This window comes from Mastigoproctus giganteus, chromosome 1, assembly GCF_048544385.1.
Source record: "Mastigoproctus giganteus isolate SK-2022 chromosome 1, ASM4854438v1, whole genome shotgun sequence".
NCBI classification, from domain to species: domain Eukaryota; kingdom Metazoa; phylum Arthropoda; class Arachnida; order Uropygi; family Thelyphonidae; genus Mastigoproctus; species Mastigoproctus giganteus.
In genome coordinates this window covers 238,318,298-238,329,507 of record NC_143575.1, presented here as the reverse complement: position 1 = coordinate 238,329,507, position 11,210 = coordinate 238,318,298, and the positions used below count along the sequence as shown (strand labels likewise).

Here is an 11,210-nt window from a genome sequence, read left to right as displayed (position 1 = left end):
GGTGCAACAATGGTGTCATCAGTATTGAACATAATACATCATGATAAAACTGTGCATACAGCTTCTAAATGCTATTCATACACTGCATTGAAACCTCTTATCAAAATGCATCACAAATTATATGGCATCCCTGATGTTAAAGGCCTTCAAATATTCTTTAACTGTGATGTCATGTTCGCTTATTTGCTTCACTAAATCATCATAAACTTACTAATAAGATTTGAAAGCTTTAATTGCACCTTGGTCCATTGACTGCAAAAGCAAGGTGTTGGGTGTTATAAACCAGTTATGCATTCCTGAATGGTTGCAAGGACGGCTCGGGTTATTATCTGACACCAGTAGGATCTTGAATGAAATGCACACCTGGCACTATTGCTTCATCTCCGAATGAAGATACTTCTTGAAATATTGTTTAAACATGCACACTCATCATTCAGCCTTTCCTATTGGCATACCAATAGACAGACTATTGGGAAAAATATCACTTGCTGCAATCATTTTATTTCTTGAATTAGTCAATTTTGTAAGCACTTTTTTGATCCTGTTTGAGCATACAGCATGTAATTTTAATTTTCATGCTTATAAAATTTATTTATTATTACTTATATTGGCCTTATGAAACATACAGCTTGTTTAATGTTTGCAGAGATATCAGTAGCAGGACATGATATTGCCAAGGGTGAAGTCTTTGTGTACTTGATGTAAGGAGCTGTGCTTGATGTGAGGGTTGCCTGATCATACCCTTAAGGCAGAATGTGCTGATACCACAGACTGTTGTCAGGTGACTATTGCCAGAGAAACAGGAAATATATTGTGCAAAAGGGATAGCTGGAATATGAATAGGAGCTAAAGTTGATGATGTAGAGCAAATATCTTTTAAGGGCAACAAAGATGTACACATTGCACTAATGATATCGAGAGTAGGAGAGCTTCAGACTTACTTAACAAGCACAGGGCCTATCGTGTCTTGGCAGACCCGATAGGAGAGAGTATATGATGAGAGCCTTGTCAATCAATTCAGCCCTGCTGGGATCATGGGATAGAATCTTTCTCGGTGTGGTCTGTGCTTATTAACAAGAGAGAGAGAGACTGCTTTTGCAGGGATGGGATACACTTAAGTAGAAAGGATGCAAGAATATTTGCCAATGCTAATGAGGCAGTGTTAGGTGGGTCAGAAAACTGCTAGCTTGGGGGAATACAAAGACTAATAGATTTAAGAATAGCTGCAGGCAGAGGTGAAAGTGGTTCTTGCACTACTTCTATTGGAAGGAGCAGCAGCCTAAAGCAAGGTGCTGGGGATTTCAAGGACTGCTGGGAGCCATACAAGACTAAAAGAGTAAAAACAAGTGCACATATACCTGCATATACACCAATGTTAGGAGTATAGTAAATAAATTTGAAGTGCTGGTCAAGATATCAAATGCAGACGTTGGGATTTCACATGGTGTCACTCAGATATAAGGGATGCAGAATTTGAATATGGGGAATACAACATACACAGAAAAGATAGGAGGAAGGGAGGATTATGTTTTTAGTAAAGAAGTGCATAAAATCAAAGACAGTATCCAGTTTACATGGGCAGCTAGTGCAATGTTGGGTCATTTTGGTGTGACATAAGCAAAGGGGAAGCAAAAATGAGAGTAGGAGTGCGTTGTAGGCCTAATGACTCTGATGAGTGCAATGAACAGCTGTACAAAGAAAGAGTGGGCCAGTAAATCAAAATATCATAATGAGGATTTCAGCTTTCCAGATATTGATTAGAATTTGTGGGTTGGCTACAAACAGACTAGCAAAGACTTGTGTATTTATTGGATTTTCCCAGGGTTCAGTGTTGGGCTTGTTTTCTTTATTATGTTGGTAAAGGCATATCACGCTTAATGTCAAAGTCTGCAAATGATACAAAGGTTGTCAGGGTGGGTAATGCAGTATGCTACATCAACAGGATCTAGAAAGGTAGATCGGCTGAGAAATGACAACTGAAGCTTAACACTGATAAATGCAAAGTGCTGCATATGGATAGCAGTAATGCTGTGTGGTCCTACACTCAGGGTAGTGGAAAATGAAAGACCTGGGGGTAATTGTGCAGTAAGATGTGAAGTTGTCTGAGCAACTTCACATCAATAATGGATGTCACTGGTTAAAGATGCATTGCAGGATCATCTAGACAAGACTGCAGCAATAATTCAGACACAGCATGGGTTTGTTAAGGTAAAGTCTTGTCTGACAAATTTGATTGGTTATTATGATGTGGTCACAAAGGAACTGGATGCAAAAAATAATTTTGATATCATATATTTGGATTTCAGGAAAGCTTTTGACACTGTTGCGCATGGAAGACTACTGTACAAATTGGAGCAGAATGGTATTAAGGGTAAGTTGCTACAATGGATAAAAGGATGGTTAAGTGGGAGAAGACAGAGGGTGGTAATCAATGGGTGCTGCTTTTCGTGGACTAATGTTATTAGTGGAGTCCCACAGGGTTCGGTGTTGGGTCCACTGTTGTTTTGTATATTTATCAATGATATTGATGAAGGTATATCAGGCTTAATGTCGAAGTTTGCAGATGACACGAAGGTTGGCAGGGTTGTTAATGACAGTAATGGCAGTGTGCTACTGCAACAGGATCTAGATAATTTGGGCAGATGGGCTAAGAAGTGGCAACTGAAGTTTAACCTTGACAAATGCAAAGTACTGCATATGGGTAGAAGTAACCCCAGAGAAACGTACCAACTGTGTGGTACTACACTTAAGGTGGTAGAAAATGAAAAAGACCTGGGAGTAATTGTGCAGTCAGATATGAAGTTTTCTGAGCAATGTAGACAGGCTGCTAGGGCAGGTCATGGGGTTTTGTCAATGATATATAGGAATTTTGCTAGCAGGGAAAAGGAGGTGATTGTCCCTCTGTATAAGGCAATGGTCAGGCCACGCCTTGAGTACTGCGTACAGGTCTGGAGGCCTCATTTTAGGAAGGATGTAGATTTGCTTGAGCGTGTACAGAGAAGAGCAACACGATTGGTGAGGGGAATGAAGGGATCCTCTTACCAAGAGAGGCTTAAGTTCTGCAAATTGCAGTGGCTGGAGACTAGGCACCTGCGCGGTGATCTGATTGAGGTTTATAAGGCCTTGAATGGGTTGAGCACGCTGAATTCTGATGGGATCCTCCCACTTGTTCAGAATACGAACCTACGGGGACATAAGTTCAAATTAAGAAAGGATAGATGTAGAATAGATGTGCGGAAATTTGCCTTTAGCCAGCGGGTGGTTAATTGCTGGAACAAACTTCCATCTGTCGTTGTGGAAGTTGATAGGTTAAATAAATTTAAGGAGGAACTGGACAGGCAATTGGAGGGTATGGTGTGATTTTTTTTTTTTTTTTTTTTGGCTGATGCTGCATAAGCTCCTACACTTGCTTTCTTGCATCAAGTGCCACTACTACTACTACTACTACTACAACCAGAACAGCTCATAGGGTTTTGTCAATTATATACAGGAAGTTTGATAGCAGGATAATTAGGTGATTATCCCATTGTATAAGGCAATGGTTAGCCCACATCTTGATTACTGCATACAGATCTGGAGACCTCATTTTAGGAAGAATGTGGAGCTGCTGGAACAAGAAGGGAGGACAACAAGAGGCTGTCTCACAGATGCCATGCAGGAATAGCAGTTGCCCATAAAAAAGGCATATGCTTTTGCTTGCCTTGTTTCTAATATATGCCAAACAAAAAATTAATTTCTTATAATTCAATAGTATATTGAAATTAAAGTAGAAAACACTCCATTAATTAATCAGTTATGTGTAGAAGGAATTAGAAAAAAATAAATAATTTTAAAAAGTGGCACCTGTTAGATGCCATATTAGAAGAAGGTGAAATGGAAGTGTCATGTACAATATTAGTGAGATTCTAGATGTGGAAGGTTTTTTTGGCTGATACTTGATATGCTTGCTTTCTTGCATATGACAGTCTAGAATTTGACATTAATACTACTACTAATAATAATTACCGTATAATCTGATAAGTAACACTTCTACTGTTCACCAGGCCAAAAACTAGCTCAATAAAATTATATTGTTAACATTTGGCAAGTGAAATCAGATTATAATTTTTGTCAAATAGTATATTGACAAAAATTATAATCAGAACCAGTTTTCACTAGTTCTGATATTTGGACACAATTAATTCAAACATCCTCGTACTTGTAATCTGCAATGATCATATTAACATTTTAATTTAAAAAAAATAATATTTGCTTGAAACTGTCAAACAGTTCTTCACTGACAGCAGTTGCGACAGTTAGTACTACCACTAATATCTGACATATATACCTTTTCTCTTTCTGATGAGAAAAATCAACAAACCACAACTGTTTCCAATGAGATGCCTATCCATGTACTGTTTATCCAACACTTCACAAGCACAGTTATTAATACCTTGAAAACTTCATGTGATTACTGCCTAGTCAATACCAAATGAGGTTTTAACAAAAGCTGTTGAAAAACTTTTGTTCTATGCAATAAGATAACTGATTGGTCAAGAAAGAAAATGGTTTGTCCGTTTTAAAGTACATTAGCTCCTTCTGTGCTATGCACACGTCTGTATATAAACATGTATAAATCACCAGAGGGGCTCTACTCCCTCTGCCTGAGACCACTTAAATACAGCCCAGTCAAACAGACCTTTAAGAATTTCATGGGATTTCAATCCAAACCAGAGCTGAAACTATATTCTCTTGGAGTACCACTCAAGAGATAATCACACTAAAACTTTTGTACGTGGACTGAAAGAACATTCAGTTAAACAAGAACAAGCTGAACCAATACACTAAAGAATACATTTCAGTACACTTATGCTGGAACTAAAGACAAAAATCATGACAAATCTTGCTGCTACACTGTACAAATTTAAATTGTAAACGGCCAAAGAAAAAAAAAAAAAGGCAAGGCTTATCATATATAAAGTAATGGGCATTTGAATTTTTTTTTTTTTTTTTTTAATGGTAATCCTAAAAATAAACAGTTACTGTAACCAATAGTATTCTAGTACTGTATGGGCTGAGAAGACAAGATTTGGGTTCAGATGTTGACCAGTTCATACATACAATTGGAGTGGTTTAGAAGAAAGAGGTAGAATTACAGGAGGCCCAGCAGAATGAACTTTTAAAGATTTTACTTGATGTATTTTTGTGTGCAAGGAGGGCTACTTTGCACACAAAAAAATTTGCTACTTTGTTAAAATGTGTAATTTAACCATTTTATACCAGTAAAGTGCTAAAATGAAGTTGTTGATGTATTATGTTGCTGATAAAGAGATACACAAGGAAATCACAAAGGTCCACATTATTATTTTTTAATAACAAAAGGTTTTCTTTGTATCCTCCCACCCCCAACATGGTCAAATCTTTTAATACGTCCAAAATCATTGGTACGGCAAGTTTCTGGTCTTTGGGGAATGTAGAGCAGTTTAATAGTTAACTGCTGAATATAAAGTACTACCAGAATGGCCAAATTCTAGACTGTTATAAAAAAATTTTAGTTGGTCACATGATTACGGGAGTATCATCCTTCCTATCACATAGGAGCAAAGTCTATCTGGACATACAGTTGCCTTACACCAATCTATAGAGGGAGAGAGGATAAAGGATAATAAATTAATAAACACCATCACATACTATTTTTTAGGACTTAAAATTAATATACAAAAAAAATTTATAAAGCCATGGAATTTTGGCGCAGGTAGTTATGTCTTTAAAGTACAACTATTTGCTTAATATATCAACAGACTGATATAAAATAATAATAATAATAATAAAGGATTTAATATTATAATGGTTTTAAATAAAGAATGCTTTCTAATAATTTTTAAAAGAAGTTCAGAAAGACAACTTTTACTTAATGAAATAAAAATACAATGGAATAAAATAATATAAACTTTGAATTAAAAAATAAATATTGCAGTGTATAACATCATGATGAGTGCACCTGCTGACTGGGATGGGTTTAGAAATGAGCACTAGGGTCATGAGAGGCATCAGTATTTGTGTTTGTAAACTGCGTGTATTGTATGAACTATTTATCTTTTAGTGATGAGAATCCAGAGTTTCTGGGAGGCAAAACCAACATTCAGCCATGGTTTGAAAAATAAACTCATAGAAATCCTTCCATCAAGATGGGATATAAACTGTTTCGGCAGTAGTGAAGTACTAAAACAGTTCAGAACCTTTTCCACACAATGGGTTCTATCAGAAAAGATACTCCATTAATGTCAGAATGATGTGTTATAAGTTCTACATTAGGCTTGAAAAATATAATAAAGATGCACCTTGTACACCAACTGAACAGACTTAATTTCTGGAAAAAAAAAAAAAAAAAAAAAAAAGATGCAAGCATTTTAATGGAAGTGTATAACAGTATCACAAATAATGTGTATCTGCAGTCCTAACACTGAAAACGAATTCAAGGGCATGCCATAGACAGTCTATTTAAGAAGTAGAGGGATTAGAGCAGTAGGATAAACGAGGGTGGATGCAGATATTATATTTCTATTATAGACCAAGATTGAAATGAATCTGAATCAATTCTGTATATTTAGTTATACATTTATCAGATTACTTTTGTTCAAAATTAATCTAAAAATGAAATCATTCCATCACTCTTTTACTCTGCACCTAGTGGTGACTTGCGAGTTCATTCATGTGGTGGTATGACTATACGGATGTGTGTTGTGCCAAAGCAAAGGGGCTAAAAGGGGTTATGATGTGTCAGTATATTGTTCTATAAAATGTGTGTATTCAGTTGGCCAATTTTCCAGTTTGCTGAACTAAAAAGCAAGAGCTTCCAAGAGAAAACACACCATGCTAACCTTTCCTGGGGCCAACTAACTAATCCACTTTGTGAAAAAATGCACAGAAAAGTTCCTTGTGTCACTGACAGGATTTAAATCCAGGCTTTTTCCATCTGGTGTGGAGGAGGAGGATGGTGATTATATCAACTGTGCTACTACCTGCAAGGTCTCACAAATAACGTTCAGCCTATGACACTGCAATATTAACAAAAATTTCCATTCTTACCATTATAAGGATTTTCAACATATCTGCAAGTCTTTTGATATACAAGAGTCAGTTATATGAAAGTGAGCTAACACCTCCCATCCGTTAATAGGCTATTCTGGAATTCTGTGCATTTACACCTAATAATAACTGACACATTGCATGCTTAATTTTTAAAGTGTTACTTTCACAATTGTAGTTTAATGTACATTACACAGATATGTATACCTATTAACAATTTGTTAATAGCTGTATATTTATGATTACTGCCACTCTGGATACGAGCAATGAAACAGGTGTATAACATTTTTCATAAACATTTGAATTACCAGTTACTTTGTAATAAGCAGCAAATTCAAACACATATGTCATAATAGAAACACAGAAACTGATATGTCAAGGTATAGCTGACACGTCACCTTCATTTCAGAGTTGAAAGTAACAGTTTTTGTGACATACTACAACTGATAGCAAAACACCATTATGAACCAGAATCAGAACACTAAACTTCTTGATTCTGGGCAGGCAGGCAGGCAACAGAGAAAGGAATAATACAGTAGACTCTCGATTTTCCGGGATAGAGGGTAAAAAACAAATCCCGGATAATCGATTTCATTTCCCGGTTAATCCAAAAATACAGAAGTCCCCGACACACGCAAGGGATACATTCCAGGACTTCTTACTTCGTCGAGTTTTACATAACTCGGGAATGCCTAATAACATTTTGCTACTATATTATTATTGACAAATCTGAATTCAGCGCAATACTTGTTAATGTTTGACCATTTTCATACATCCTTATTAGTTTAATTTTCTGATCCAAATTGACTATTATCACCCCGCATGAGCTCATATTTTGCTAAAGCACATTTCTGGAGGTCACCACCATAAAACAATAAAAACAATTTGCACTTTCCGTATTACTGGGCTTTTCTGTTCGTGTATCTAATTATAAATGGGTAGTAAACTCGATCTTATTGCATTTGCAAAAATACCGATAGCTAGAATTCTGTGGGTTTTTACGTTATTATGGTGAAATGTGTGTCCCCTTCACTGAAATCTTTAGTCATATAAAAAAAAAAAAAAAAAAACACTTAACTAAATTACTAAAACTACACTTAAATAAATTGTAAGTGTCTTCTCTTTCTTATTTTTTTGCTGGTTACTCCATATCTCACTTGTGCAATTTGTGTGTGCCGTGATCGTAGTTATTGATTGCTTATTTTATTTTATTTTTTTTTTGTTCGTTTTAAATTTTACAATCCTAAAAAAAAAAAAAAAAGATTTGAGTGAAAAAAAATTTACGTAAATTCTTAGTTGCGTAAGTCGGGGACTTACTGTATCGAAAAATGTTCAGCAACCTATGTAAAAAAATATGGCAATAGATAAAAAAACAAAAAAAACTTACCGCCCACTCCTCGTGTGTCCAATACAATGCTTCTCTTTATTTTTTGTGATGCCAATTTTAAGTCTATAGCTTTCCTATATTTTTTACGATGTTGCATATGGTTTGGTCACCAACATTATAATGGTTTCATTAGAGATTTAATGGATGTACTGTTTTCAAACTTTTGAATAATTTCAAGTTTTTGTTTAACTGAAAGAGCAACTGTTTTGCGTTTACCCATCATTTTCGCGATTTCTAAAAAAAAAAAAAAAAAGACATTCCTGACATAAATAACGAAACAAAATTTGTCTTTTTGCGGTGCAACGAAACACAACAATCGACGCAAAGCACTAAAACAAACTAAACATTTCTTCTCTTTTTCTTCTTCTTCTTTTTTTTTTTTTTTAAGCGGCGGATGTGAAGACAGCGGGGGTTGCAAGATAATAGGCACAATAATCTCCCAATGCCGACTTATAATGCTACTTATTTACGACCTGCAAAACATATGCTTATACCTATTCTATTTATTACTTGAATTTTATGATTTCTGGTTGGTTTTTTTTATTATTTTTTTTTTATTGGGAATCTTGAAGTGTCCTGGTTAATCCGATCCCGGTAAATCGAGAGTCCGCGTATATTAGAATTATAGAATATTACAAAGAATTATGTTAGAATTATGGAAAGTTACAGTGGTGAAAAGTACTGAAGATTATAACAGCTACAAGTTGATCTGTAATAGAACCACAGAGAAGGTTAAGCCAAAGGGTGAATACGAGATATCACTGGCTAAAAAAGCAAAGAAAAGGGGCAAGGAGTTTTTTATGTATGTGAATACAAAGAAAAGAAAATGAATCAGATAAGACCCTTGTGTAATGGATGTGGAAAAGTATTAGGCAACTCAATTGAAACTGCTGATGAATTGAATAGGAACTTTGCATTGACCTTTACAAGACAAAACACTCTTCATAGTGAGGATAGGCTGTGGAAGTGAAAACTAAACAGTAAAATACCAAAAGATTGTTTATTAGAAAAACCTTCATGGCTAAAGGATTCTGGAGCTGATAGCATATGCACAGTAACTTTGAGGAACGTGGTGAGAGAGAGAGTGCACTGAACCTACAAGGTTAATTATGAAAGAATCATTGGACTCGGGAGAGCTTCCTCTGGATTGGAGAAGTGCCAATACATACAGGTAGTTCTAAGAGGGAAGTTGGTACAAAAATACCAGTTGGTATGACTTCAGTGAAACAGAAAATCACGAAGACAACGATCAAGAGTGCAAAAGGCGAGACATTTAGATAGAAATGGAATTCTGAAGGATACACAGCATTTCTTAAGGGATAATCATGTTTAACTAAACAGGCTAGTTATTTTGATAGTCACCCATGTCATAGCAAAGCTACTGCATGCATACAGTGAGTCCTTAACCGAATTAAGATCATAACTCTTGGAAAATTATTTTACCAATATGAAGGGACATATATGAATGTTTCAAGAGTAAGCTCCATTCCATCTTGAAACGTTGGGCATATGTAGTTCCTACCATGGAAGCTCACAATATTGTTTACAATATTTCTTGTGGTGGGTACAATTCTACTTATATTGGCTCGACCCAAAATTTACTTTCGGTAAGGGTACAGCAGCATGTGGCATCAGTTAGGGCAGGTAGGACGGGTGCCTCTGAGCTTGCGTTTCATGCAATCACTGATGGACATGTGTTCCTTTTTAATGAATCAAAAGTTCTTAATAAACAGCGGGAATATTTTAAATTATTAATTGCTGAAACATTAGAAATTAGATTAAATGTTGACTCTATTAATAATGCAGACCTCGTAATATTTCTGACTCGTGAATGCTTACGTGCATGCATGAATAGTAATTCATACATTGGGGGGGATATCATTCGCAAAGCACTTTTGTACTTCTTGTGAACACGGTAACAAACCGAATAAGGTGGTCTCTTAAAAGAAGTTAAAAAACAGTTTTAAAGTTTAATTTATGTGTGAATTAATGGATATTTATTTGTTTCGTTATTTTTAGATTTTTACGACAATTGTTTTTCAATTCTCATGGTAGTTGAGGTTTTAAGGTATGAGGTTTTCTCCTATAATTTAAGATTATTATAATAATAGGACTTATTGGGCTTCATAGTCCCTTTTGATTTGAATTAGTAATCAAATCACAAAGGAGCTTAGGCAAGCTAAGGTAGATTATGAGAAGGTTAGTTTTTTGGAGGTTGGTGGCCACCATCTTTCCATAATTCTTTCTGATTCCCTTGACATGATATGAGAGTTGAAGGCATGATTATTTTAATTAATAGCTATTTTAATTTGATTTATTTATGACTATGCACAAGGGGAGAGGGTAAGTTCATATTATAATCATTCACGATTGAGGGTTGAGAGATTAATAGTCCTACTAAAAAGGTATGAGGTTTTCTCCTATAATTTAAGATTATTATAATAATAGGACTTATTGGGCTTCATAGTTCCTTTTGATTTGAATTAGTAATCAAATCACAAAGGAGCTTAGGCAAGCTAAGGTAGATTATGAGACATCTCTGGCAAAAAATGCAAAGAAAAACAGCGAAGACTTCTATACTTAAAAGTAGAAGGAAGGGTTTGAATCATATTGGGCCACTTCACGTCTATGGGTTAACTGTTGATGACTCTGCTCAGTTTGCAGACAAATTGAATAGATATTTTACATCTACATTCACACATGAGGAATTCTTTAGGGAAAGGGATGCTAGAAGTTTATCAAATTCTAACGAGGA

At 35.4% G+C, this 11,210-nt stretch overlaps 1 protein-coding gene across 1 annotated transcript in view; it reads right to left on the bottom strand.

Moving 5' to 3' along the window:
• Positions 1-5,332: 5,332 nt before the first annotated feature.
• Positions 5,333-11,210, bottom strand: part of ZnT86D (solute carrier family 30 member 7) — a 115,653-nt gene continuing 109,775 nt past the window's right edge. Inside the window, exon 11 of the mRNA XM_090385163.1 lies at positions 5,333-5,617. Coding sequence (XP_090241289.1) covers positions 5,570-5,617 — 48 coding nt within the window. The 3' untranslated portion in view covers positions 5,333-5,569. The remainder of the gene's footprint in view (positions 5,618-11,210) is intronic.